This window comes from Phragmites australis, chromosome 14 (genome assembly GCF_958298935.1).
Source record: "Phragmites australis chromosome 14, lpPhrAust1.1, whole genome shotgun sequence".
NCBI classification, from domain to species: domain Eukaryota; kingdom Viridiplantae; phylum Streptophyta; class Magnoliopsida; order Poales; family Poaceae; genus Phragmites; species Phragmites australis.
Window position 1 is genome coordinate 909,320 of NC_084934.1, and position 27,808 is coordinate 937,127.

The 27,808-nt window shown below is 47.1% G+C and overlaps 3 protein-coding genes and 1 pseudogene across 10 annotated transcripts; all 4 read left to right on the forward strand.

The window, feature by feature from the left end:
• On the forward strand, nucleotides 1-3,377 carry LOC133890942 (uncharacterized). Of its 3 annotated transcripts, none has more exons than XM_062331593.1 (2): nucleotides 1-324; nucleotides 1,483-3,377. In XM_062331593.1, exons 1-2 carry the CDS (start codon nucleotides 126-128, stop codon nucleotides 2,766-2,768), a joined length of 1,485 nt encoding a protein of 494 aa, XP_062187577.1. In that variant the 5' UTR covers nucleotides 1-125; the 3' UTR covers nucleotides 2,769-3,377. The 3 variants fall into 3 exon arrangements, with proteins under 3 accessions (XP_062187577.1, XP_062187575.1, XP_062187576.1); XM_062331591.1 differs by having other exon boundaries at nucleotides 180-675; nucleotides 994-3,377; XM_062331592.1 differs by having other exon boundaries at nucleotides 180-564; nucleotides 994-3,377.
• LOC133890944 (disease resistance protein RGA2-like) lies at nucleotides 1,488-26,473 on the forward strand. 4 transcript variants are annotated; one of them, XM_062331594.1, is made up of 4 exons: nucleotides 1,488-1,595; nucleotides 24,252-24,417; nucleotides 24,553-24,760; nucleotides 24,905-26,473. In XM_062331594.1, exon 4 carries the CDS (start codon nucleotides 24,935-24,937, stop codon nucleotides 26,396-26,398), a length of 1,464 nt encoding a protein of 487 aa, XP_062187578.1. In that variant the 5' UTR covers nucleotides 1,488-1,595; nucleotides 24,252-24,417; nucleotides 24,553-24,760; nucleotides 24,905-24,934; the 3' UTR covers nucleotides 26,399-26,473. The 4 variants fall into 4 exon arrangements, with proteins under 4 accessions (XP_062187578.1, XP_062187580.1, XP_062187579.1 ...); XM_062331596.1 differs by lacking the exon at nucleotides 24,553-24,760; XM_062331595.1 differs by lacking the exons at nucleotides 1,488-1,595; nucleotides 24,252-24,417 and having other exon boundaries at nucleotides 24,433-24,727.
• LOC133889950 (putative disease resistance protein RGA3) lies at nucleotides 15,919-18,189 on the forward strand. Of its 3 annotated transcripts, none has more exons than XM_062330374.1 (2): nucleotides 15,919-16,344; nucleotides 16,489-18,189. In XM_062330374.1, the coding sequence occupies exon 2, from the start codon at nucleotides 16,519-16,521 to the stop codon at nucleotides 17,998-18,000; it is 1,482 nt and encodes a 493-aa protein (XP_062186358.1). In that variant the 5' UTR covers nucleotides 15,919-16,344; nucleotides 16,489-16,518; the 3' UTR covers nucleotides 18,001-18,189. The 3 variants fall into 3 exon arrangements, with proteins under 3 accessions (XP_062186358.1, XP_062186359.1, XP_062186360.1); XM_062330375.1 differs by having other exon boundaries at nucleotides 15,919-16,311; XM_062330376.1 differs by lacking the exon at nucleotides 15,919-16,344 and having other exon boundaries at nucleotides 16,383-17,695; nucleotides 17,788-17,972.
• Nucleotides 18,675-22,135, forward strand: LOC133891106 (uncharacterized; annotated as a pseudogene).
• Nucleotides 26,474-27,808: the final 1,335 nt, after the last annotated feature.

Consider the following 27,808-nt stretch of genomic DNA (forward strand, 5'->3'; position numbering starts at 1 on the left):
CGTCTCATTTTCTCTTGATACATCTTTGAGTCTTGGCCGAGAGACATCTCATTGCATTCTGTATATCACTGTTCATTCTCTTATCGACCTGCTGTGTTATCTTCCTGACGAGAGAGAGTCCCGAAATGGAGATTTTCCTTTCTACAGTCCTGGGTGAGCTGACATCTAGATCCATAAATTTCTTCATCAGCAAAAGATCCAAGCCGACGGCACTGGACTTGGAGGATCGCCTCTGCAGAGTCCTGCTTCGCGCACAGGTCATCCTTGACGAGGCCATGGGACGGCACATCACAAACCAAGCTATGCTCCAGCAGATGGGCATGATGAGAGACGCCCAGGTATTGCTTGTCCCAGCTCGCTGAGGTCAAGGTTCAATCTGCCTTGGTTGTCCAGCGACCCCAAGATTGCCTTGGTTGTCCAGGTTCAGTATACCGGACGAGAGAATTGCAAGGGTTCAGTGCAGTTTCATCTTCAGTTCGGTTTCATCAGTGATCATAATTCAGAGCTTGTCTTGAAGAATGTATCAGGTTATACCTGAACTGTATCCTGTGGAAGATGGAAGATGTAAGTTGGAACAGTGCTGCGCACCTTGGTCAATTATCGTTCTTCTCGTCAAATGCTTCATTACCATGAGTCAGAAACTATATATGTTTCAGTTTAACATTTCAGCTGAAGGTATTTTTCAGTTCATGCTTATCACAGCCAATTGGAACTGAATATATAATTTTCTTTGTTTCTCTTTCCCGAAAAATGGATATATAATAATGTACTCTCAGAGACACTTTGGTAGTGCTTGGTCTTCCTTTTTCTTTGACTAAACTTAACACGCATAGTTGAGTACCAGAAGATTAGCAAAGACTCCGCTGATTTGGTCCACATCTAACCTTTAATCCGCAGTCCACACGGCTACACAATTTCTAATGTTTTATTATTAGTCTTCTGTTGTGCATCGTAGACTAGCTACCATTTTAACTGGTACACCTTAACTTTCAGTGATTAATGGCTCAATGCCCATTTGGAACGCTGGAAGAAAAAATGGAGAAGCAGGAAGAACGCACACCAAGTGTCGTGTACTTATTGATCTGGAACGATATGGTCAACACATGAGCATGAACTATTGGACGCAGGACTTGAAACAATCTGCATGACTGGACTTGTTCTTAATATATCCTTGATCTCCTTGGAGTCTTGACTCAGAGACATCTCATTCCATTCCACCACAGCTCCTGTTCATTCTCTCCTCCACCTGCTGTGTTATCTTCCTGAGGAGAGAGAGTCCCCAAATGGAGATGTTCCTTTCTGCAGTCCTGGGTGAGCTCACCACTAGATCCATAAATTTCTTCATCAACAAAAGCTCCAAGCCGTCGGCGTTGGATGTGGAGGATCGCCTCCGCAGGGTCCTGCTCCGGGCACAGGTCATCGTCGACGAGGCCATGGGACGGCACATCACAAACCAAGCTATGCTCCAGCAGCTGGACATGTTGAGAGACGCCATGCACCGTGGCTATTACATGCTCGACACCTTAAGATACCAATCTCACGACGAGGAGGACGCCAAAGATCAGGCCGTGAGTCACTTTTTGTCTTTGTCCAAAGTAAGTTCTCTGAAAGGTTTATGTTCCTCCAGTAGCAATGTGCAGATTTTGGAACAACTGCAAAAGGCGTTTGACAGTTTGAGCTCCATGATCCTTGATTCAAATGAGCTGGTCCTGTTCTTGTCAAGCTACCCTCGCCTGTACCGCCAGCCTTACAACATGCATCTCCTACTAGGTAACTGCATGTTTGGCCGCCAGATGGAAGCTGAACTTGTCATCAACTTCTTGTTACACACACAACCTAATGGCTCTGAAGAGTTGGAAGTCCTACCAATTGTCGGTCCCAGAAGAGTCGGCAAGAGCACACTTATCGCTCATGTTTGCAAGGATGAAAGAGTACGTGATCATTTTTCAGAAATCATGTTCTTGAACGAACATGATTTTACAGATGATGATCTAGCTACTTTCAAAGAAGGATGTCCAATGAAACATCAAAATGGCGTGTCAAACTCGAACAAAGACGGGAGATTGCTACTTATTGTGGAGTTAGTAGGGGATCTCAATGAAGATGCATGGAATAGGTTGTACTCTGCTTCTAGATGGTGCATGCCAAGTGGTAGTAAAATCGTAGTCACAAGTCGGTCTGACAAAATCGTGAAGTGTGGAACAACACAGGCTCTAACTCTGAAGTATCTATCCTATGAGGCGTATTGGTATTTCTTCAAGACACTTACATTTGGAAGCATGGATCCTGAGATGCACCCGAGGCTCACGCACCTGGCCATGGAGATAGTCAGGTTTTTGAACGGTTCTCTCATTTGGGCAAACATCATGGCCGGTCTTCTGAGGGACAACTTTGACATCCACTTTTGGTGCAAGGTTCTGGCCTTCTTGAGAGGGTTCATGAAGTGGCATGTCTCCAGATTTGGTGAGCATCCATCTAATTCTGTGAAGCAAAATAGACCTGCACATATTAGGAGAATGGCTACACCTTCTGAAGAGGTCATGGTTGTTCATCAGTATGAGTGCTCTGCACAAGAGGAGGTTCCCAAGATTAGATTTCAAGATGTGATGTATGGAAGAGTTAAACCTCATGGGAAATTCGAGGCCCTAGGATGGAGGTCCCAGATACCACCCTACTATAGCTATGTGTATATTTGTGAGACCCGAGAGATAAAAGCTACAGCTTCCAAGAGGAAGCGTTCTATGAAAAATGGAGTCACACTTAGTTAATTTTGTCATCATCAGGCTGATGTAGCAGGATATCTTAATATGTTTTGATAGGGTGTCACAAGTTACTGCATAGTCAAAATGTATGATATGTACTAAACCTGGTCATACGTGAAGTATGTTTATTAACAGAATAATGCATGATGTTGAGGCAAATATTTTCATTAGACATAATGAATTGCTTTCGTTTGGTTTACTACAGATATCAGCCTCAGGATCTGGCGTTCAGAATTGCGTTTTCTTTATGTTGGTGTTCAAAATTGCGTTTTCTTTATGTTTTCAGATCAACCTGCAAGTCATTTTGTCAGCTGAGCCTCTTGGTCATGTTTGGTCACTTGAATTTTTGGTTGCCAGATTGAGATGGGGCAAGTTATCAGCTTCATGTTGTAAGGCAATCAGAGCCTCATGGGTTAAGCAGATTGGGTGTTCTATCAATCACTGGTCCAGAAAGAGTTGGAAGAGATTTTTGAATTAGTTTATTTTTAGGGAAAGATTTTGATTTAGTTGAACCGAATGATTTCATATGTTGTATCTGTATATGCACACGACCTTGCTATCTTTCAGGCTCATGTACTAGTGCAACAGTTTGATTCAATATGACGCTTGCTCTGTTTTCATGTGTAAACTTGGATGAAAGCATATTTATTTTCACACTAATTTAAAGGTATATTGCGAAATTATGAATGATGAATTTTTTTTTTTTTTTGAAATTGGCAAAAGCAAAGAGGTTTAACATAATGATGGTATGATGGTGTTCATGTGTTGAATGGATTGACATGAGTCAAGTTTGGATAAACTTGTGCCTGAAATTGGTTGTTTGTTTTAATCATATGTATGTGTGTCCTAAGGGCAAACAAACGTGGTCGGTGATAGGGACCAAAACTATGTTTGGGGAGTAATCGAGGTCAAGGCGGTCAGGAGATCATGCAAGACATTTGGGTGAGGGAACAATGCACTGAAAGTGATCATATCGTGAGACATGCACGGATGATGTATGGGCTATAATGTGGTAGAGATGGATTGCGTCACGGGAGATATGGCTTGAAGCGATTGGATTTGACGTGGAGATGGTACAGTTCCAAGTCTTAGATCTTGGTTGGGGTTGGTGGACTTGAGGTGATTTGGGTGGCCACTGCTTGTGGGAAAAGGCCAGCGGCCTAGTGGGCGCATAGGTCTAGGTACTGCTCATGCGGGCGTGTTGGCAACCCAACTAAGAGTGGCTCAGTAGAGCATAGAGGCCAGGGAGAGTTCATGGGCCATGCAAGGCGTGGCGCTCAGCGGCTGTCGATGGTTAATCCCTAGCAATGTATTCAGGGTATGTCGGACGATAGATGCGTGATCAATATTTTCAGTGGCTATTGGTGGGTGTGTATCAAAAGAACTTAAGAACACCATGGTTTATCTAGGTTCAGGCCTCTTATGGGATAACAACCTTACATCTTGTGTATTTTCTATGAGTTGGGTGAACTTATCCAGAGTGTCCTTCTTTACAAGTCTGGTCCTTCCCCTATTATATAGCAGGAGACGAGTTGTACATACAAGCAGACTGTGGCAAACACGGTGATTGCCCTCTACATGATGAAAACAACTACTCCTATGTCACCATTACAGTGAGTGGCATGCCCAGCCCACCCAGATCGTCCTACACATCCTGTCCCATTCACCAAACACCGTCACACATGCCTGCAAGCCCATCACGCTCATCTGCCAGGCCGTCCCGTAGCATTAAATGCTACAGGATGGGTCACACCACCTCTATGACAGTCCACGACTTCATCTGCCGAAAGGGTGCCTGGGGAAGGAAAATGCATGAGTGGATGGCATTGAATGCGATTAGACTGGTTAGGTGTATACTTGCCCCATGATCAGCAACGGCTGGTCGTGGGGTTTCCATTTGCGATCAAGGGACTGGTCGTGTGAGCCCTGCTTAGTTGTGCGGTGGGGCTATGGTTTTTGAAAATATCAACTACTAGTTGGCATCTGCCGGTGTCAGCCCTCCTGATAGGGAACCTCTTATTCTTTACATCAACAGTAGCCCCCAAGCTCCATCGTGGACGAGGTGGACTGAGTGGTTCACTGCAAGGTTCCGAGATCACTAGACACCATTCGGCCTTGGTCGGGCTTGGTCGAATCACTTTGGCCCCGTGTGAACATAAGTTCACCTAGGGAGTGGTCGTCGACATGGCCCACTTTTGTAGTCAACTCTCAAAACCTCATCCCGAGAGGAGGTTAAACATTCGAACATAGAGAGAAATCATGAGGGAGAGAAAATGTGAATGGGAGAGAATAGTGGGAGAGAGAAACATTAAATGCCATCGAACCCAAGGGAATTACATTTCCCCACGCACGACCTTTCGATTTTTGACCCGACTGGACTCCGTGACAGTTGGGATATGGCGCCAACCCTATAAATTGGAAAGCCAAAGGTTCCCCATGAATCCTTTCGTCATCTCCCATAACTTCCAAGCCTTTATGCTTAGGGCCCTTCTTCTTCGTCCCCATTCTTGCACCTGCAATGGCGCCGCACATCAGCAATGAGCCAGATTTCCCCAAATCCAAGTGCAACACAGCGAGGATGAAACCAATGCGTAACAACCACCAGCTCCCTTGTCGCCTGTCCTTGGGGTACCGAGCTGGTGAGAGTGTGCCAGCCACCCATCAGGGGGAGATTGTGATGTTTGTTTCCTTTTTCTTGGCCAGCCTCGTGTCGTCCTTCTCTGAATTCTTCATCATTGTCATTTCCTTCTATGAGATATTCTACCCCTACCTCTACCCCAACTCCATTATCTTGTTGAGTGTCTTTGCCCATATATGTGAGAATTTCATCGGGGTCGAGACATGCCTCGATCTCTTCAGGTTTTTCTACACGGCCAGGTTATAGACCGGGCTAGCCACCAGAAGCTGCGGGTTTCCTCTCCGTGATGGTGTCATACGAGAACCTTGAGATGGGTCTCAAGTCATCATGGTCAGGCTGGAGGGAGGATTGGTTTTACCTCATGACCGAAGACTCTTCGGATAACATTCGTGTGCCGAGCAAACCGGCATAGGTCACCGAGAACTGGGGGCGACTCCAAAGCTGATGACCCTTGCCAAACAGGTCAAGCAGCTTGGACATGCCGGGCGGGATCAGATGTTGTTCGTGATTTCATCAAGCGCTGGTTGTGCCCTTACGGAGGAGAGCGCATCTGGCATATCAGTACACCGGAGGCGATGTGACACCCGAGAGAGTTCCACATGTAACCCCATCATTGTTTTCTTGGCTCTTGTTGTCGATTGTGTGACACCATAAGTATCCTTACTACCCAGATCTTCCTAACGAGGCCATTGACACGCAAGCCAAATTCCTAATGGCGGCGGCCTTAAAGAAAGATGGCCCTCCACCATGTGATCTCCCTTTATCGGAGAGGGCTTGGATCAGACTGGTATGTTTAGCATTTTCTCAAATTTTTCACCACCAAGCATTCTCCTGGGTGAGGTTTTCATGGTTCGCGTCACTACAGGGTCTCCCCAAGGTCGACTTCCTATGCCCGGTGATTGACGACGTCCATCGCCTAGTACCACTTTGGTCAGCAGTCAATCTGGTCATGATGATGATCAACCTGCTTGGAGCCAGATATCAACCACTGGTCGAGGCCCTATGAGTGGTGCTGGTTAGTAGAGGGTTAACCAATCTTGCCCCGATCAGACTCACTCCGACCATGCCCACATCGATCAGACGCACCCTGACCAGTCCTGCACTGACATGACCCGCTCTGACCAGGTCCGCCCCCACCAAACTCACCACAACCAGCGTCACCTCGACCAAGCTAGGGGTGATTAGGCTGCTTTAGGCTAAGGCTCTACGCCAGCAGGGAAGAGAGCGGTGTAGGACTTGGCTTCTGCGGCAGCATCCAAATGCGCCCGTGAGACACCAGTCACTGGCTGCTTCACGAGGACGAGGCTCATGCTCACCCCTCCGCCCACACGGTAAGTTTCCTGGTTAGGTGTAGATACCTTGGAAGTTTTCTTTCTTTTTCGACTCCGCGATCTTTTATCGTTGCAGGTCCTCAACCTCACCACAGGCCCCGACCCTCCCAGCCTCTTTTGGCGCCTCAGCAAGATGCTTCAACACTCCAACCTCCAGTAGCTCCGATGTCAGGAGCACTGGCCATGACTTCCATGTTTGTGGAGCCAGTCGTGGAGCCCGCTCTAGCCTCCAACCTGCTTTCCTGGGTCGCCAGCCTTCCTGCCTCCATCCAAAGACTGATCACTAAGAAGGCGGTGGACAGCAGGTGTGCCGAGTTGGAGAGGCTAATGGCCGAAGAGAAGGAGGTGAGACACTTCAATAGGAAAATTTTGCACTCACTGTTGAACATTCTTAGCTCAAGGAGGATGAGCAAAAGACTTGCAGTATTCTTGAGGAAGCATTTAAGGCAATCCAACGACCGTTGAGGAGCATCAAACTAGACGTCGCCAACCCGAAAGATGAAAGGGTCGCTCAGGGTTAGGCCTACGCCATCCATGTCTTGACAGAGAAGTTTGCCCAGCTCCTGGGCATCCTAGTAATGAGGACCTCAGAGGACCTAACGATAGCGGCGAAAGCCACGACGACGTTTGTTCTCACGTGCTAGCACTATTGTGACCCTAACTTCAACCTTGAGACCGTCCGGGAAGGGGTTGTGACTGCCGATCCCGTAGCCATGGAGAGACTAGAGCTAGAGTGTCAAGGGTCAGTGGATTTCATAGGGTCAATCTTCAAGGTGGAGACCATCGAGGAGGCTGTAGAAGAAGAGTAAACCTCGAACTATAATTTAGGCTTGTATTATGCATGAACAAAGCTTTTAATTTCCCTAATAAGGTTATGTCGCTACTATGGTCATAGAGTCCCAGAATCGACCACCACTCCTATTCGCTCTGAGCCCCCGACCACAACTGTTGACAACACCGATGGCCAGCGCAGTCTGCAAGTGGTGGTCGAGTGTGAGCTTAGGTTTCCGGTCGAGCAAGAGATCCTAGAAAGCGATCTTCAAGGTGCATTGGCCCTACCACCATTAAGTCACGTGTAGTCCCAACCTATCCAAGTGAGACTCGACCAGCTGACTCCTGCATGGTTTGCGACCTATTTTCGTGACCAGCTTGTCGGGAGGAGCTATTAACGGTGAAGAGAGAATTGGAGCGAGTGATGAGGGAGGACGACCACCAGTGAGCGTGTTTCTATGACCGCCTTAGTTAGGTGTTCACCCCCTTTGACTCACTGCTCTGGCCCACTGGCATTCAGATCCGTCCCACTCCTGGAGACATTGTAACTGGTCACATCGACTGGTTCTCGGAGGCCTCTGAGGAGGCGGGTACACTCGAGCCGCGGCTGCGCAGGACATCAGCGACCACTTGTTTGTGATCGCAATCCATGATACCTGTCTTGCCTTCTCTTGTGTTAGCGAGCACTTTCCCGACCTGGACCTTGTTCTGACAATCTCTGAAGGTTTTGTCGGTGTCTGAAACACCGCAGAGGAGCTTCATGATCTTACAAGGTCATTTCTTTCTACGGCTCAGTCTCTGCTTTGGTCCGTCCGATTTGACCCACACTAGAGCATCTTCGGATCCTAGGGATACTAAATAAAATCATTAGAAACAGCCTCGAGCATTATCCGAATGGTTATATTGTAATGCAATGACATGCTTTTATCTAAACTTTCCCTATGTTCATGTGGTGATTAGGTTCTGAGTTCTTATTACATTTGGGGGGGAGGGGGGCTAGGCTTTCAGTATCGCTCACTAGTTAGGTTCATGGCGCGTAGGACAACCCTTGGCACGACAAGCCCTTCGGTGGAGACCGACACTCGACCTGAGTTAGGACTTGTGGCTTCATGGTCGTTACCCCCCATCCACCCATATGCTTGAAACTGCATGAGTGGCAATTTGAATCCCTACTCAAATGGTTTGGTACTCACCATATGAGCGAACATACAAAGTAACTAGTAGCACGGAAAAATAAGAAAAAAGAACTATATAATCTAAACTACTCTAGCCCCTGACTGCCTAGTTGTAAAAAGCTACCGCCAGGCAGTCAAGTCTTAGAATCGAAAAAAACTTACAAGCTGATAGGAGACTGTTCCTTTCCAGGAAATCCTGCAAAACAGAGAGTCTGGTTTTTAAATTGGAAAAGCTTACAAGTCATGTTTTACGCTCGTCCGGAAGATCCTGCAAAATAGAGAAACATGCTCATCTTCGAGTAACCCTACATATAGAACTTGCATAACCGGGTTATGTTCCAGGAGTTGTGCAATTCACGGCCGTCTTCCATGGCTAACTTTACCACTAGGTCGGGTAGCATCGACCACCTTGTAGGGCCCCTCCCACTTGGGGAAGAGCTTATTCCGGTCTGCCTTATTTTGGATTTAGCTAAGGATGAGGTCGCCTACGACTCGTGTCCGCTCCTGCACCTTGTGGTCATGATAATCTCTGAGGCTTTGCTGATATCAGGTTGCTCAATTTATAGCACGATCGTGGAACTCTTCGATCATATTTATGTCGTCCTCTCATCATGCCACCTAGTTATCATCCAAGTAGCTAGTCACTCGGGGAGACTAAAGGATGATTTCAGAGGAGAGAATTGCTTTTGCACCAAAGACCAGGAAAAAAGGAGTTTTGGATGTAGCTCTGTTGGGGGTCATTCGCAGCGACCAGAGTACTGTGGGGAGCTCATTCACCCAGTGTTTTGAATAGCTCTTAAGCTAGTTGAAGACCCGAGTTTTGATTTCTTGTAGTATCATCCTATTTGCCCTTTCGACCTATCTATTACTTTGAGGATGTGCCACAATTGCAAAGCAAACCTTGGTCCTAATCTCTTCGCAGTAGTCTCAAAAACCACTATGAGCAAACTGAATCCCGTTGTCCGTAATTATGCGGTTTGGACTGCCAAACTGCACTGCCCCCGTATGAATTTGATTGTTGCTATAGCGGTGATCTTCCTAATGGGCTCAGCTTCGATCCACTTATTGAATTTATCGACTACCATGAACATGAATTCAAAACTGTCTGGGGCTTTAGGGAATGGTCCCACGATATTGCGCGCCTAGATAGTGAAAGCCCAGAGAGTGGTTTGGTTTGCAATGCTTAGGCTAGTAGGTTGGTATGTCGATCATGGTACTGACATGACTCGCATAGTTTTGCCAGCTTGCAAGCATCCTGGAGGGCAGTGGGCCAATAGAATCTTTGTCGGAACACTTTTACGACCAGAGTGCAATATGAAGTGTGGCTACCTCATATGCCTCGGTGAATATCAGAGAGTATTGTGCTCCCCTCTTTCTTAGTGATGCATTTCAGTAAAAGGTCATTGCTCCTCTTGCAGTAAAGGCATCCTCTATCAGGGAGCATCTATGGGCTTGCCGTGTGACTTTTTCTACTAATGCATCATCATCAGGGACTGCTTGATTCTGAAGGTAGTCCAAGATCTAATTCATCCAGGTCGGACTTGAATTGAGCGGGGCAATCACATGATGGCCACCCAAGGTCGACTGCACCAAAGGAGGTGTTGTCTCAAAAGGTGTTGCATCTGGTGCTTCATTTCTAAGTGGAGCATCCCCTTCACCTTGGTCCGAGATCGCGGTGGATGATCGTGTGAGTCTTTCTTCAAAGGCCCCGATCGAGACAGGTTCGTGAGAAGAAAATAGATATGCCAGCTCATTAGCTAGGAAGTTGTCCTTGCGAGAGATATGCTTGACTTCAAAACTAATAAAGCATCACTCCAGCCTTCTCACTTCAGTGAGGTATGTCATCATTGTAGGATCAGAGCATTGAAACTCCTTTTACACTTGGTTCACAACCAGTAGCGAGTCCACTATCGCTAGCCGGCACTTTATCCCAAGTGCGGAGGTTGGTCGCACTCCGGACAAGAGGCCATCGTACTCTGCAATATTGTTAGTGGCTAGAAAATATAATTGAAATATGTACCTGAGGATGTCACTGGTTGGTGAAGTCAGGACCACTCCAACCCTTGCTTCCTTTAGCGTGAATGATCCATCGAAGTGCATGGTCCAGTGCTCGTAAACCTTCAGTCACTGTTCCTACTCGGGCTCAACGGACAACCACTTGGCCACAAAATCGACCAGTGCTTGGGACTTGATAGCCATTTGGGGGATGAACTGAATATTGAACACCCCGAGCTCTACTACCCACTTTGCCGTTCTTCCTACCGCATCCCTGCTATGGAGAATTTCTCTAATGGAGAGACATGGGATTATCTTGACTTTGTGGGGCTAGAAGTAGTGTCTGAGTTTATAAGAGGCCATCAATATAGCGTATAGCAGCTTTTGAGCCTAAGGGTACCGAGTCTTTGTGTCGTGTAGGACCTCACTAGCATAGTACACTGGTCGCTGAAAACTTTCTCGTTCGATGACCAAGACCGCGCTCGCGACCTGAGGGTTAGCTGCAACATAGAGCAAGAACTCCTCATCTGATCGAAGAGCGGTCAGTACAGGAGGCGACGAGAGGTACCTTTTGAGATCTTGAAAAGTGGTCTCCTACTCTGGCGTCCACCGGAAGTGGTTATTTTTCTTTAGAAGTTTGAAGAGCGGCAACCTCTTTTCTCCCAGCCTCGAGATGAATCTGCTCAAAGCTGCCACACATCTTGTTAGTTTATGGACTTCCTTTAGCCTAGTCAGGGATCTCATCTGGTCGACGACCCTGATATTGTCAGGGTTCGCTTCTATTCTTCGGCTGGACACAAGGAAGCTGAGCAACTTCCCTGATGATACTTTGAATGTCCATTTCTCTAGGTTCAACATCATGCAGTACTTTTAAAGGTTGTCGAACGTTTCCTGGAGGTATGCGACTAGGTCATCCTTGGGCCTACTCTTCATGACCACATCATCAACATATGCCTTGACATTTCTACCAAGTATTGGTCGAAGAATAAGCTAAATACACCACTGGTAAGTGGCACCGGCGCTCTTCAAACCAAAAGATATTTTTACATAACAAAAGATCTTGAAGGGCGTTACAAAAGTAGTCTTCTCTTCATCTTCTCTACACATGCTAATCTGGTGGTACCCTGAGCAGGCATTTAAGAAGCTTAACAGATTGCTATCGACGGTTGAGTCAACAAGCTGGTCGATCTAGGGGAAAGGGAAGAGATCTTTTGGTCATACTTTGTTGAGGTCAATGAAGTCGACTCACTTCCTCCACTTACCATTGGGTTTACGGACCATGACTAGGTTATCTAGCCACTCTGGGTACTGCACCTCCCAGATAAAGCCTGCTTCCATGAGCTTATCAATCTCCTCATGAAATGCTTCCTTTCGGGCGGCTGCGAACTGATGCGCCTTATGCTTTACTGGTCACGCGTCCGATTGCACTGATATTTTATGCTCGATCACGTCCCTAGGGACTCTAGGCATATTAGAGGGACTCCAAGAAAAGACATCCGTGTTTGCCCAGAGAAAAGTGATGAGCATGAGTTCCTATTTAAGGTCCAAGTCAACCCCTATCTGGACCATCTTGGATGGGTCGGAGTCATTTAGGTAAACTTCCCCGAGACGATCATCTAGACTAGCAGCGATGTGGACCTTCACTGGGCAATCACTAGGCTCGGCGTTCTCGGGCTACGACTCGGGAGTCAGCTCGACCATGTTGAGGCTCCTCTTGTCGTAGTGCAGGGTTGTCTTTGTGTTGTCAAAAATGGTGATGGCCCCACCGGGCTAGGGATCTTGATTGCCTGGTAAGCATAGTGGGTGATGGCCATGAATTGGGCTCTCGTCGATCGCCCAAGGATTACGTTGTAAGCTGTCCCAAAGTCCGCCACATCGAACAAGACTTTTTTGGTCCTAAATTTACTCGATGAGCCGAAGGTGACGGGTAGCTCAATTTGCCCCAATGGTTTAGCCAATGAACCAGGGGTAATTCCGAAGAAGGGAGGAGATTGTTTCAATGTGCTCCTCAGAATCTGCAGAGCGTCCATTGCATCGGCGAAGAGGAGGTTGATGGAACTCCCTCCATCGACCAGTACATGAGCAAGTCAGATATTTTGAACCGTGTGTTCGACCATGATGAGATAGCAATTAGGGCGTCTGACACTTGCGCGGTGGTTTGCCTGGATGAAGGTGAGGGGTACCTCCGACCACTTCAGATGTGGGCTCGGGCCCAGTGTGATCGCCCACACCTCACAAACCACCGACTTGTATTCCCTGTTTAAGGAATATGTTGTGGTGCCTCCAAAGATATGGTGGACTATGTGATCGACGTGCTGAAAACTCAGCATCGACTAGTCAGGGTCGGCCCCATCCTCACCATTGTCCTCATGCCTAGGTTTACATTTCCCAAGCTCCTTGTCGATGATACCCCGCACGACCTTGCATTCGGTCAGGTCATGGGCATCTATGTGGTGGATCGGGCAATAGCCTTGGCCCTTTTTTTCATTTTTCTCGAAGCACTGGTGCGGTTAGCCGGTTTGCTTGATCGCCATGATGTCGAGCGGTCCTGGACAACCCTCTTGCCTTGGATCACTTCACAGATGTCGCGTTGGTGAAGAGAGTCACGTAGGTCAGTGGGTTAGCTATCTTGACATGGCGGGGGTCTCCGAGTACTTCCTGTCACGGAGGGAGCACAAAATTTTTCCTACCGCATGGCCTGCTGTGATTCTTGGCAATCATGACCTTCACCAGCCCTTATGACGAACGTGGTGTTTGCCACCACGATTTGGTGTCAAATGGTCTCTACCAAGAGGGTGAGGTCGTGTAGCCAGGTGCTTTTGGTGAACCCTTCGGCACGACCACCGGCGGGTGGCTGACGGACATTTGCACAGTCTATGGATTCTGCGCAGCGTCATAGCCTCATAGTAGAGCCGCTAAGCGCAAAGTAGCAACATATCACGAAGAGGGGAGCCCAGCACATGCGTGGTGCGATGGCTTAGACGATGGCACCACTAAGGACCACGTCCTATGCGGGGGCCTCTCTAGTGGCACTATAGTGGAGGGGGTTTTATTAGAGTGCCTCCCTGTTCGGTACCAGGCCAGTATCTGTCTAGGCGCAAGGCCTAGGGCTCACCGATGGTGCCCGGTACATGAGGGCCTTTGTTGCTCCGTGCTGCATGGTCTATCATGCATACTTCACATTGAGTCTTGAAGCCTTTGGACTCCGATTCGGTGTCCCAAACTTGGAGCACACCAGACTCATCTGAGTCATATCCCATGACGAACACCTTGCGGTGTCAGGGGTCCTCAGAACGGGACTCAATGGTTGCCGTAGATACGACCATGGGTAGCCCAATCGAGTTATCAACATTTACCGAAACATGAAAATGCGTCCCCTACCTGGTGCGTCAACTGTCGAGGGTTAATCCCTGATAATGTATCCAAGGTATGCCGGACAATGGGTGCGTGATCAACATTTCCAGTTGCTGTTGGTGGGTGTGTGTGTGTCAAAAGAACTCAAGAACACCAGGGTTTATCCAAATTCAGACCTTCCGTAGGATAACAGCTCTACATCCTGTGTATTTCCTTATGAGTTGGATGAACTTATCCAGAGTGTCCTTCTTTATAAGCCCGGTCCTTCCCCCTTTATATAGCAGGAGGCGAGGTATACATATAAGCAGGCCATGCCAAACACGGTGGCTGCCCTTTACCTGACGAAAACAACTACTCTTAGGTCATCATTATAGGGAGTGAGCACGCCCAACCTGCCCCAGTCATCATGCATGCCCTGTCCCATCTGCCAAACACCGCTACCTGCCTGCAAGCTCGTCATGCTCGCCTGCCAGGCCATGCTATGGTACAGCTCACTCTGTCTGCATCGGCCCATGACTTCGTCTCCCGAAAGGATGCCTGGGGAACAAAAACTTATAAGTGGATGACATTAAATATGATTAGACTGTTTAGGTGTGTACCTGCCTCGTGACCAGCCGTAGTTAGTTGTGTACTTGCCCCGCAACCAGCAAGGGCTGGCTGTGGGGTTTCCATCTGCAATCAGGGGACTGGTCATGCGAGCCTCGCCTGATCACTCGGTAGGGCCATGGTTTTGAAAATATCAATTGCCAGCTGAAATTTGTCAGTGTGGGCCCTCCAGACAGGGAACCGCCTTATTCTTTACATTGACAACGGCCTGGTTCGGGCAGACCAGCCCAGTCAGCCAAGAGTGGCTGCCGAGCACAGCCCAGGAGCATAGCGCATTGGGAGCAGCTGGCCGAGACGACCTGGTGGCATTGAAGCAGCCCAATAGGCGCGGAGTTATATAATGTAGAGTCTTTCTTTGTCTCTCTTTATCATGTAGTGCATCATCATACCACATATGATAGTAAGCTGGCTTAGGAGTCTTAGTAAACAAATGAAAGCTAATATATTGGTTAGGGGCGGGCTGCTCTTTGTTGATTGCTATGGTTATATAGAAATGATATTGTCTTTGATAAGAGGAAAAATTCTTCTCCTTTGCATGCTATATAGAGATGATGGCAACAACGTGCATGGAGTGGGTGGTCAAGATGGTCTTTACCTGGCATAGATGGGATACTAGGTTCTGGATCAAGGCTCCAACATCTTAGGGCCCTTTGTCATTTTTTCTCTGTTATGAGACTGTTTTGTATGGTTTGGGTTGTCATTTTTGTTTCCTCTTATTTGGCTGTGTGCATCCTAATTATGCAGATACTGGGGTAAACTTTTATATGGTTCTATCATCTAGATATAACGTTGAGAGTTAATAAAGTTTCCATTTTCAATATATATATATAGGGCATCAGCATGAGTTTTCACTGACCGAGGTTCTCACACAATGTTTGAACACTTTTTTTTTAATAATATAAGTATAACTTCCGTCATCTGCACCAATAAGACGTCAAGACGTTCAGGATGCACACATCTATTTTTTAAAAAATAGACACTCAGATTCGCGTCTAAAAGAACTCGAACTTAAATGGTCTAGATGTACGTCACACCCGTTCCTTAAAAAATGTTTGAACATTGGCAAAGAATTTGCAGACTTGTTTATTTCAATCTATACGGTCGTTAAAAGCCAAAAGCAATGTTTTAGTTAGCACACTTTTCAATGTTTTACTAGTCTTATTTTGTGCATAGACTGGCTACCATTTTGACTGATATACGGCTTAACTTTCAGGGATTAATGGCTGAGGGCCTGTTTGGACTTCGGAACACTCGGAACAAGTTTCGAGTACTTGTTAATGCGGAAGGATGGTCATTATTTACGGCAAGTTCTCTAGGAAGTTGCAGAAAGTAGGATCTCCATGTTGGAGTCTGGACTCCTCACAAGAAGGTACTGGAAGTGTTTTATTATGTGAAGACTGAAGCAGTATTTGATCAAGTTTCTCCTTAGTTAAGTACCTCTATCTGATATTCAAGACTAGATACAGGGAGAATAAGGAATCAATATAAGTATAGTATGCTGCAGGCAGCTCTACAGAGAAATTGCATAGATCGTAAATGGTGATGGCTCGGTGGCTCTCTAAGCAAAGGCTCTGGAGTCAACAGTCAAGAGCTGTACCTGTTCTCGGCTAGGAATCGTGAACAAAGACAGAGAAAAAGTCAATCACAACAATCAGGGGAAGACGAAAGCTGTCCCAAAGGTCAAACATGTGAATGGACTATTGATTCTCTCAGTTTAGTTCTTATTCGCCCTTGCTTTCATCGAGTTCAGTTGCTCTTATATGTCCTTGCTCTCCTGAGAGTTTTGACGAGAAACATAGAATACAGAGAGTTTCAGAGACATCAAACTTACTGTTTGTTGTCTTACCCATCTGCAGGGTTATCTTCCTGAGGAGAGAGAGCCCCAAATGGAGATTTTCCTTCCTGCAGTCATGGGTGAGCTCACCACTAGATCCATAAATTTCTTCATCAACAAATGCTTCAAGCCGCCAGCAGTAGCTGTGGAGGACAGGCTGCAATCGGCTCTCCTCCGGGCGCAGGTCATCATGGACGAGGCCATGGGACGCCGCATCACAAACCGATCTATGCTACAGCAGCTGGACATGCTGCGAGACTGCATGCACCGAGGCTACTACACGCTTGATACCTTCAGATACCAATCTCACGACAAAGAGGAGGTCAAAGATCAGATTGTGAGTCACTCTTCACTATTGTCCAAAGTAAATTCTGTCAAAGATTTATGTTTCTCCACTGGAACAAGTACACATATTTTGGAAGAAATGCAAGAGGTGCTTGATAGTTTGAGCTCCATGATCCTTGATTCAAATGAGCTGGTTCTGTTCTTGACGAGCTATCCCCGCATGTATCGTGAGCCTTACAGCATGCATCTCCTGTTGAGCAAGTGCATGTTTGGCCGCCAGATGGAAACAGAGCTCGTCATCAAGTTCCTGTTGCACAGACAGCCTCATGGTGTTGAAGAATTGGAGGTCCTACCAATTGTCGGTCTAGGCAGAGTCGGAAAGAGCACCCTTGTCGCTCATGTTTGCAATGATGAGAGAGTCCGTGATCATTTTTCAGAAATTATATTCTTGAGTGACCACGATTTCAGAGATGAGAAGTTAACCACTCTTAGTGAAGGATGTGCGAAGAAATATCAAAATTGCACGTTGAACAAAGATGAGAGAATGCTAGTTGTTGTTGAGGCAGCTGGAGACTTCAATGAAAGTGCGTGGAAGAGGCTATTCTCTGCTTCTAGACGGTGCATGACAAGTGGTAGTAAAATCATAATCACAGGTCGGTCTGACAAGATCACAACGCTTGGAACAACGCAGGCAGTAACACTGAAATATTTGTCCCACGAAGCATACTGGTACTTCTTCAAGACGCTTACGTTTGGAAGCACTGATCCGGCGATACACCCAAGGCTTGCATATTTGGCCATGGAGATAGCCAGGATGCTGAAACGATCTCTCATTGGTGCAACCACCACCGCCTCTTTGCTGAGGGACAACTTTGACATCCACTTTTGGTTCAAGGTTCTGACCTTTTTGAGAGGGTTCATCCAGAGGCATGTCTCCAAATTTGGTGAGCATCCAATTGATGCTCTGGACCAATATAGACCTGCACAGCTTGAGAGAATGGCTACACCTTCTGAAGTTTTCCTGGTTTCTTTACAGTGTCAACGCTCTTCACAAGAGGAGGTTCCCAAGATTAGAATCCAAGATATGACGTATGGAAGCGTTAGGCCTCATGGGAAATTTGAGGTCCTAGCATGGAAGTCTCGGATACCCCCCTACCATAGCTATGTGTATACTTGCGAGCTTCGAGAGCTAAAAACTACAGCTGCCAAGCGGAAGCGTTCTATGAAAAATGGAGTAACACTCTGTTAGTCTTGTCATTTTCAGGCTTATGTAGTAGTAGAATATCAGAACATGTTTTGATAGGGTGTCACAAGTTATAACACTGTGAAACTGTACTACTACCTTGTCATGTGTAAAGTATTTACTATATATTAGTAACAGAATAATGCATGACGTTGAGGCATAGATGTTTATGAAATATAATGAATTGGTTGTCAATGGTTTTACTCCAGTCCAGGCAGCAAGCAGCCCCAGGATCTGGGCGTTGGGACGTGTTTTCTTTATGTTTTCAGTTTGTCAGCTGAGCAAGCGTCATGGGTCCATGAGTTTGGTTGCCATGAGTTTCAGATGGTGCAAGTTATCTCAGCTTCTTGTTGCAAATTGGCCGTCCTACCGATAATCACTGGTCTAGAAAAGAGTTGGAAAGAGACAGAATTTATGGTCTATGTAATTTTTCTGCAGAAGATTAGGCGTCTAGGGAGTAGATAGAGTCATATAGAATTTGTTTCAATTAGCCAGCCGGAGCATCCTGATCGAAAGCAAATTTTATAGGATCAGGTTCTACAAAAGATCTTCTTTCGTGTGATGATATATATTCCTTTTCTCTCACTTCTTCAGTTTAGCCGTTAAATTAAAGAATATATAGCTGAATCAGAATGTTACAGAGCTCTTTCGTACAAACGTTGTAGAATTTGCTTTGATGCCGGTCGCTATTCCATTTAACGTCCGGGATCCTCGATCGTTGGATTTAAAGAGTGCGGCCAGGATCTTAAGAGTAAGAAAACCAGACAGCCACTGTCGCTGCCATGGTGGTCCCACCTGGCAGAACCGACCGCTCGCAAAGAGAATCCTCCGCACCTGCTCCGCCGGCCGCCCGCCCGCCGTGGTCCGACCAACCAAGCAAGCATCATGGATCCGGCGGCGCTGATGGACGAGCTCATCGAAGAGGTCCTCCTCCGCATCCCGCTGGACGACCCCGCACTCCTCGTCCGCGCTGCCCTCGTCTGCAAGTGCTGGTACCGCCTCGTCTCCGGCCCCGGCTTCCGCCGCAGGTTCTGCGAGCTCCACCGCAGGGCCCCCATGCTCGGCTTCCTCTGCAACATCGGATCAGGTTTCCGCTTCATCCCCACCTCCACCTTCCGCCCGCCCCATGCCGACCGCCGCAACTGGCGCGTGCTCGACGCCCGGCACGGCCGCATCCTCCTCCACTGGGACTCGGGCCACAGCCCTTTTGACAGTAGCCTCCTCATCTGGGACCCAGCAACGAGCGAGAGGAGGGAGGTGCCCCCCTTGCCGCCGTGCTCGCTCTACCCGTACAGCTGGAACGCCACGGTGCTCTGTGCTGCCGGCGCCGCTTGCGACCACCTCAACTGCCACCGCGGACACTTCCTCGTGATCGTCGTGGGCACCAACCATAAAGAGATGTTCGCCTACGTCTACTCGTCGGATGCCGACGCGTGGAGCGACCCGACATCTACGCAGCACCCCTATGACGGCGTCAATTTCGCGCCCAGTGCTCTTGTGGGGAATGCACTCTACTTCGTATTTTAGATGGGCACCAGAATCCTCGAGTACAATTTGGGCACACAGGAAATGGCAGTGATTGGACTATCACCAGCACGATTCTATAGGAGCGGCATTGTGCTCACAACTAGGGATGATGACGGGCTGGGATTCGCCAGAGCAGAGAAATCCACACTCTACCTGTGGTCGAGGGAGCCTAGTCCTGAAGGAGATACGCATTGGGCACAGAGCAGAGTCATTAAGCTCGCGACGCTGCTCCCTGTTGATGCCTTCTCGACCTTTTCTGATGTGGTAGGCTTTGTGGACGGCATTGGTGTCATTTTTGTGCAGACAGTTGATGGGGTCTTCACCGTTGGTCTAAAGTCTGGCCGGGTCACAAAGATATGCAAGGACAGTGGCTTCTCCGGCATTTTCCCCTACATGAGCTTCCACACTCCAGGTACTAGCCTCATTTGCCCTGTATATCTTTAACTGAGTACAACTTTGCTTATCAGTGATTGAGAATAATGAATTAGTATAGTGGAATGTCGCAATCTAATAAAAGAAACCGTGTTACTCCTATCTAGGTTTGGACCATGCTTCAAATTGGCTAGGTATGCCTAGGATATTTTTTTCGTCTGTTAACAGATGATGGGGTCTTGAAAACTTGTCTAAAGTTAGGTACGGCTAGTAAGGTACCCAGAAGGAGATTAATTAAAAAAGGTATTACCTAGACGAGCTTTCACACTCTAGATATCAGCCCCCTACCTATCATTAACCCTTTACATTTCTTAGATGTGATCTGTCAATGATTCAATGTCACACAAGAACATAAATGATATCAGTGCTACACAAAGAGGTATTCTTTCTGAAGTTATGAGTATGATAAGTGTGGTTGTTGTCTGGTGGCATGTTTGGATAGCCAGCAACATGTTGGTTTCTGTGTCTGGTTCAAAACAAATGTTCATTGAGAGCAAACGGTTCTCAACCAGCTGATGTTATTTTCAAAATTTGTGTATTTCTGCAGCATTGGGAGTGGCCTCGACAGGTGAGGGATCAGAAGTGGGTGCCTCACGTGCTTGACAAACATAAGGTGCTTATGTGCATGTTTCTCAGTCAAGGGGAAATTGGGACAACTCTTTAGCATCAGTGTGACTAGTCCTGTTCTTGATTTGTTAGTCTTGAGGGGTTCTATGTTTTGTTTAAGGGACCATATTTCTAAAATTTGTTAGTTTGAATATTGCCTTGTCTATAAACTGGCAACCTCTGCATTAGCCTACTTCACATGTACTCCTGAGTTTAGCTTGCAATGAAATCCTACAATGAATATGGCTCCCCTCATGTAAAAATATATATGCTTAAGAAAACTAGTATTTGAAATTAAAATGCTGCAATTTCAGATTTTCCATGTTACTTTTGCCTCATTTTAGTTTGTTTTGATATCTTGTGGCTTGAACATAACAACTGAGGAAGAAAGGAAGTAATCCCTGAAATTTGTTTTTGTGTCATCTTCAATAACCAGGAGGTGCTCAATGCACTCAAACATTCAGTTAATCTTTCTGTAAGCACCAGCCATGAAGATATTTAGGCCCCATATGGAATATATGAACTTCGTATGAATGTGTACATGTTCTGCAGAAATCCTTCAAAATTCCTTGCTAGGAATGGGTCTTAGCTGTGCTTACTGAATGCTGATATTTTTAGTAGTTCACTTATAGAAGAAAACACATGGAAAGGTTGAAAGGGTAGCTGCATGCGGAGACTGACCGGGCAGTAACATCACAGATCTGAAAGGTTGAGAAACATCCCCACGCCATACACGAGTATTGATTATTGAATAGTTCATATTCTGTATGCCAGTTAGAGAACCATCTCTGCACTCTTCAGCAGTAGTGCTGGAACGACGGAGGACTCAAGATACATTATTCAGATTTTCAGATATTGTTGGAGCGTCTGCTATCCCTAATGCTCAGGTGATGTTTGCAGAGCGTAATCCTTTTGAGATAATATTTAAAATTTTATTGTTAGCGATATCAGCTAACACAAGAAAGTTATTTCCTTTGTTGAGAATTTATGGTGCAAAATCTGGCCCAGAGGCAACTTTTGTTCAGTCAGTTAGCCAAAAGTGCAACAGGAGACACTGGTTAATATCGTTCCTGGTGATGAACGGTAGGAACATAAATCTGTTGCTAATGTGACAGTATGAATTTTTCCAACCTTCATATCATACATGCTCTGCAGAGAAATTACATAAATCATAGATGGCGATGGCTCAGTGGCTCAATAAGGAAAGGCTTGGGAGGCAACAGTCAAGAGCTGTACCTGTTCTCAGCTAGCCAGTTGCCTAGTACTGGTAGTACTTGTTAACAAAGACACAGAGCAGAAAAATCAGGCGAAGGCGAAAGCAGTCCCAAAGGTCAAACACGTGAATGGACTATTGACTCTCTCAGCTTAGTTGTTCTTATACATCCTCGCTCTCCTTGACTTCAGTTCTTATATGTCATTGCTCTCCCTGGAGTTTGGACTAGAAACGTAGAATACACATCTGCAGTGTTGTCTTCTTGTTCCTGAGGAGTGAGAGAGAAAGAGCCCTAATGGAGATTCTCCTTTCTGCGGTCCTGGGTGAGCTGACAACTAGATCCATAAATTTCTTTATCAGCAAAAGCTCCAAGCCAGTATCCCTCTGGGGCAAGGCCTAGGGCTCACCGATGGTGCCCCAGTACATGAGGGCCTTTGTTGCTCCGTGCTGCATGGTCTATCATGCATACTTCACATTGAGTCTTGGAGTTTTTGGACTCCGATTCGGTGTCTCAAACTTGGAGCACACCGGACTTATCTGGGTCATATCCCATGATGAACACCTCGCGGTGTCAGGGGTTCTTAGAACGGGACTCAACGGTTGCCGTAGATACGACCGTGGGTAGCCCAATCGAGTTATCAACATTTACCGAAACATGAAAATGCGTCCCCTACCTGGTGCGCCAACTGTCGAGGGTTAATCCCTGATAATGTATCCAAGGTATGCCAGACAATGGGTGCGTGATCAACATTTCCAGTTGTTGTTGGTTGGTGTGTGTGTGTGTCAAAAGAACTCAAGAACACCAGGGTTTATCCAAATTCAGACCTTCCATAGGATAACAGCTCTACATCCTGTGTATTTTCTTATGAGTTGGATGAATTTATCCAGAGTGTCCTTCTTTACAAGCCCGATCCTTCCCCCTTTATATAGCAGGAGGCGAGGTATACATACAAGCAGGCCATGCCAAACACGGTGGTTGCCCTCTACCTGACGAAAACAATTACTCCTAGGTCATCATTACAGGGAGTGAGCACGCCCAACCTGCCCCAGTCATCATGCATGCCCTGTCCCATCTGCCAAACACCACTACACCTGCCTGCAAACCCGTCACGCTCGCCTACTAGGCCATGCTATGGGACAGCTCACTCTGTCTGCATCGGTCCACGACTTCGTCTCCCGAAAGGATGCCTAGGGAACAAAAACGTATAAGTGGATGACATTAAATATGATTAGACTGTTTAGGTGTATACCTGCCCTGCGACCAGCCCTAGTTAGTTGTGTACTTGCCCTGCAACCAGCAAGGGCTGGTTGTGGGGTTTCCATCTGCAATCAGGGGACTGGTCATGCAAGCCCCGCCTAGTCGCTCGGTAGGGCCATGGTTTTGAAAATATCAATTGCCAGCTGAAATTTGTCAGTGTGGGCCCTCCAGACAGGGAACCGCCTTATTCTTTACATTGACAACGGCCTGGTTCGGGCAGACCAGCCCAGTTAGCCAAGAGTGGCTGCCGAGCACAGCCCAGGAGCATAGCGTGTTGGGAGCAGCTGGTCGAGACGACCTGGTGGCATTGAAGCAGCCCAGCAGGCGCGGAGTTATATAATGTAGAGTCTTTCTTTGTCTCTCTTTATCATGTAGTGCATCATCATACCACATATGATAGTAAGCTGGCTTAGGAGTCTTAGTAAACAAATGAAAGCTAATATATTGGTTAGGGGTGGGCTGCTCTTTGTTGATTGCTATGGCTATATAGAAATGATATTGTCTTTGATAAGAGGAAAAATTCTTCTCCTTTGCATGCTATATAGAGATGATGGCAACAACGTGCATGGAGTAGGTGGTCAAGACGGTCTTTACCTGTCATAGATGGGATACTAGGTTCAGGATCAAGGCTCCAACATCTTAGGGTCCTTTGTCATTTTTTCTTTGTTCTGAGACTGTTTTGTGTGGTTTGGGTTGTCGTTTTTGTTTCCTTTTGTTTGGTTGTGTGCATCCCAATTATACAGATACTGGGGTAAACTTTTATACGGTTCTATCATCTAGATATAACGATGAGAGTTAATAAAGTTCCTATTTTTGTAAAAAAAATTATAGGGCATCGGCATGAGATTTCAGTGACTGAGGTTCTCACACAATGTTTGAACACTATTTTAATAATATAAGTATAACTTCCAGCATCTGCACCAATAAGACATCAAGACATCCAGGATGCAAACATCTATTTTTTGAAAAATAGACACTCAGATTCGCGTCTAAGAGAACTCGAACTTAAATGGTCTAGGTGTACATCCACACCCGTTCATTAAAAAATGTTTGAACATTGGCAAAGAATTTGCAGACTTGTTTATTTCAGTCTATACGGTTGTTAAAAGGTAAAAGCCAAAAGCAATGTTTTAGTTAGCACACTTTTCAATGTTTTACTAGTCTTATTTTGTGCATAGTAGACTGGCTACCATTTTGACTGATATACAACTTAACTTTCAGGGATTAATGGCTGAGGGCCTGTTTGGACTTCGGAACACTGGGAATAAACGAACGCCAAGTTTCGAGTACTTATTCATGCGGAAGGATGGTCATTATTTACGGCAAGTTCTCTAGAAGTTGCAGAAAGTAGGATCTCCATGTTGGAGTCTGGACTCCTCACAAGAAGGTACTGGAAGTGTTTTATTATGTGAAGACTGAAGCAGTATTTGATCAAGTTTCTCCTTAGTTAAGTATCTCTATCTGATATTCAAGACTGGATACAGGGAGAATAAGGAATCAATATAAGTAGAGTATGCTGCAGGCAGCTCTACAGAGAAATTGCATAGATCGTAAATGGTGATGGCTCGGTGGCTCTCTAAGCAAAGGCTCTGGAGTCAACAGTCAAGAGCTGTACCTGTTCTCGGCTAGTAATCGTGAACAAAGACAGAGAAAAAGTCAATCACAACAATCAGGGGAAGACGAAAGCTGTCCCAAAGGTCAAACATGTGAATGGACTATTGATTCTCTCAGTTTAGTTCTTATTCGCCCTTGCTTTCCTCGAGTTCAGTTGCTCTTATATGTCCTTGCTCTCCTGAGAGTTTTGACGAGAAACATAGAATACAGAGAGTTTCAGAGACATCAAACTTACTGTTTGTTGTCTTACCCATCTGCAGGGTTATCTTCCTGAGGAGAGAGAGCCCCAAATGGAGATTTTCCTTCCTGCAGTCATGGGTGAGCTCACCACTAGATCCATAAATTTCTTCATCAACAAATGCTTCAAGCCGCCAGCAGTAGCTGTGGAGGACAGGCTGCAATCGGCTCTCCTCCGGGCGCAGGTCATCATGGACGAGGCCATGGGACGCCGCATCACAAACCGATCTATGCTACAGCAGCTGGACATGCTGCGAGACTGCATGCACCGAGGCTACTACACGCTTGATACCTTCAGATACCAATCTCACGACAAAGAGGAGGTCAAAGATCATATTGTGAGTCACTCTTCACTATTGTCCAAAGTAAATTCTGTCAAAGATTTATGTTTCTCCACTGGAACAAGTACACATATTTTGAAAGAAATGCAAGAGGTGCTTGATAGTTTGAGCTCCATGATCCTTGATTCAAATGAGCTGGTTCTGTTCTTGACGAGCTATCCCCGCATGTACCGTGAGCCTTACAGCATGCATCTCCTGTTGAGCAAGTGCATGTTTGGCCGCCAGATGGAAACAGAGCTCGTCATCAAGCCTCATGGTGCTGAAGAATTGGAGGTCCTACCAATTGTCGGTCCAGGCAGAGTCGGAAAGAGCACCCTTGTCGCTCATGTTTGCAATGATGAGAGAGTCCGTGATCATTTTTCAGAAATTATATTCTTGAGTGACCACGATTTCAGAGATGAGAAGTTAACCACTCTTAGTGAAGGATGTGCGAAGAAATATCAAAATTGCACGTTGAACAAAGATGAGAGAATGCTAGTTGTTGTTGAGGCAGCTGGAGACTTCAATGGAAGTGCGTGGAAGAGGCTATTCTCTGCTTCTAGACGGTGCATGACAAGTGGTAGTAAAATCATAATCACAAGTCAGTCTGACAAGATCACAACGCTTGGAACAACGCAGGCAGTAACACTGAAATATTTGTCCCACGAAGCATACTGGTACTTCTTCAAGACGCTTACGTTTGGAAGCACTGATCCGGCGATACACCCAAGGCTTGCATATTTGGCCATGGAGATAGCCAGGATGCTGAAACAATCTCTCATTGGTGCAACCGCCACCGCCTCTTTGCCGAGGGACAACTTTGACATCCACTTTTGGTTCAAGGTTCTGACCTTTTTGAGAGGGTTCATCCAGAGGCATGTCTCCAAATTTGGTGAGCATCCAATTGATGCTCTGGACCAATATAGACCTGCACAGCTTGAGAGAATGGCTACACCTTCTGAAGTTTTCCTGGTTTATTTACAGTGTCAACGCTCTTCACAAGAGGAGGTTCCCAAGATTAGAATCCAAGATGTGATGTATGGAAGCGCTAAGCCTCATGGGAAATTTGAGGTCCTAGCATGGAAGTCTCCGATACCCCCCTACCATAGCTATGTGTATACTTGCGAGCTTCGAGAGCTAAAAACTACAGCTGCCAAGCGGAAGCGTTCTATGAAAAATGGAGTAACACTCTGTTAGTCTTGTCATTTTCAGGCTTATGTAGTAGTAGAATATCAGAACATGTTTTGATAGGGTGTCACAAGTTATAACACTGTGAAAAGTATTTACTATATATTAGTAACAGAATAATGCATGACGTTGAGGCATAGATGTTTATGGAATATAATGAATTGGTTGTCATTGGTTTTACTCCAGTCCAGGCAGCAAGCAGCCCCAGGATCTGGGCGTTGGGACGTGTTTTCTTTATGTTTTCAGTTTGTCAGCTGAGCAAGCGTCATGGGTCCATGAGTTTGGTTGCCATGAGTTTCAGATGGTGCAAGTTATCTCAGCTTCTTGTTTGTCAAATCCCTAAAAAAATTTCCCCTTTTCTCCCTCCTCTCTCTCCCTCTCTTTCTCTCTTCTCTCTCCCCGTGACCCGCCGTCCCATCGCCGCGCGCCGCGTCTGCCGTCCCGTCGCCGCGCCGGCAGTCCTCGCGCCCCGTGCCCGAGCCTCGCGCCCCGCGCCGCTCTGAGCCCCGAGCCTCCTCGTCCCGCGCGCCGCTCCTCGCCCCGCCGACCGCTATAAAGCGGTGAACAGTGCCTTCTTCCTCACTTCACTCTCTCTCACACCATCTCTCTCTCTCTCTCCCGAGCTCGCTGCCGCCGCCGCCCTCTCTCCGAGAACCTTGCCGCCGGTGAGCACCACCTTTCCCTTCTCCCTTCCTCTCTCCTCTCTCTCTTCCCTTCCCCGAAGCGTACCTGGTCCTTGACGCCGGCTGCCGCCGTTCCCCGTCGCCGGCCTCCGCTGCCCGTCCCCGAGCCGCCGGCCGCCCGTCAGCCAGCCCCGGCCGGCAAGGCCTGCCGCCTCCCTCCGGCCGCCGCCGCCGCACCAGCTCCGCCGTCGCCCCTCTCTCTCCCTCCCGATCCTCTCTTTGCCGAGCCGGTCTTCCTCTCTCTGCTCTGCTCTCTCTCTCTCTCTTATATCATTTCCCCCCCCCCCCGGTGCAACTGATAGGCGGGCCCTTTGCCGAGCCGAGCCGCCCGCTGTCAGCCGAGCCGAGCCGGCTGCTGAGCCCACCGACACCGAGCCGAGCCAAAAAAACTGAGCCGAGCCAAACCCGAGCCGAGCCGTGAGCCTGAGCCGAGTCCAGTCCGAGCCGACTCAGCCGAATATTCCGAGAATATTCTCTCCTTTTCTTTTTCTGAATTTTTCTCCCGGCAAACCTTCCGAAGCCCGTTGTGGTGTTCTTGCTGGGAGACTCTTACCTCGGTCATATAAGGACTGGTTCGCTGTGACATCTCACCTAGTATCCTCTCGTACAACCACATGGCCTGTATGGGCAGGACTTGACCTAACCCCTCTGACTTAGTGCGGTACCCACCCGGAGGCCGGTAGTGGCAATGGGGACCAGGAGAAGACTTGGGTAGTGTGTAGCCCAAGGTCCGGCT

Bases quoted from the DNA above. Each gene is read 5' to 3' on its own strand.
- LOC133890942 (XM_062331593.1), top strand. From the start codon at position 126: ATGGAGATTTTCCTTTCTACAGTCCTGGGTGAGCTGACATCTAGATCC. The intron at 325-1,482 runs TGAGAGACGCCC...AGCTGGACATGT, and splicing joins GCTCCAGCAGATGGGCATGA to TGAGAGACGCCATGCACCGT.
- LOC133889950 (XM_062330374.1), top strand. From the start codon at position 16,519: ATGGAGATTTTCCTTCCTGCAGTCATGGGTGAGCTCACCACTAGATCC.
- LOC133890944 (XM_062331594.1), top strand. From the start codon at position 24,935: ATGGAGATTTTCCTTCCTGCAGTCATGGGTGAGCTCACCACTAGATCC.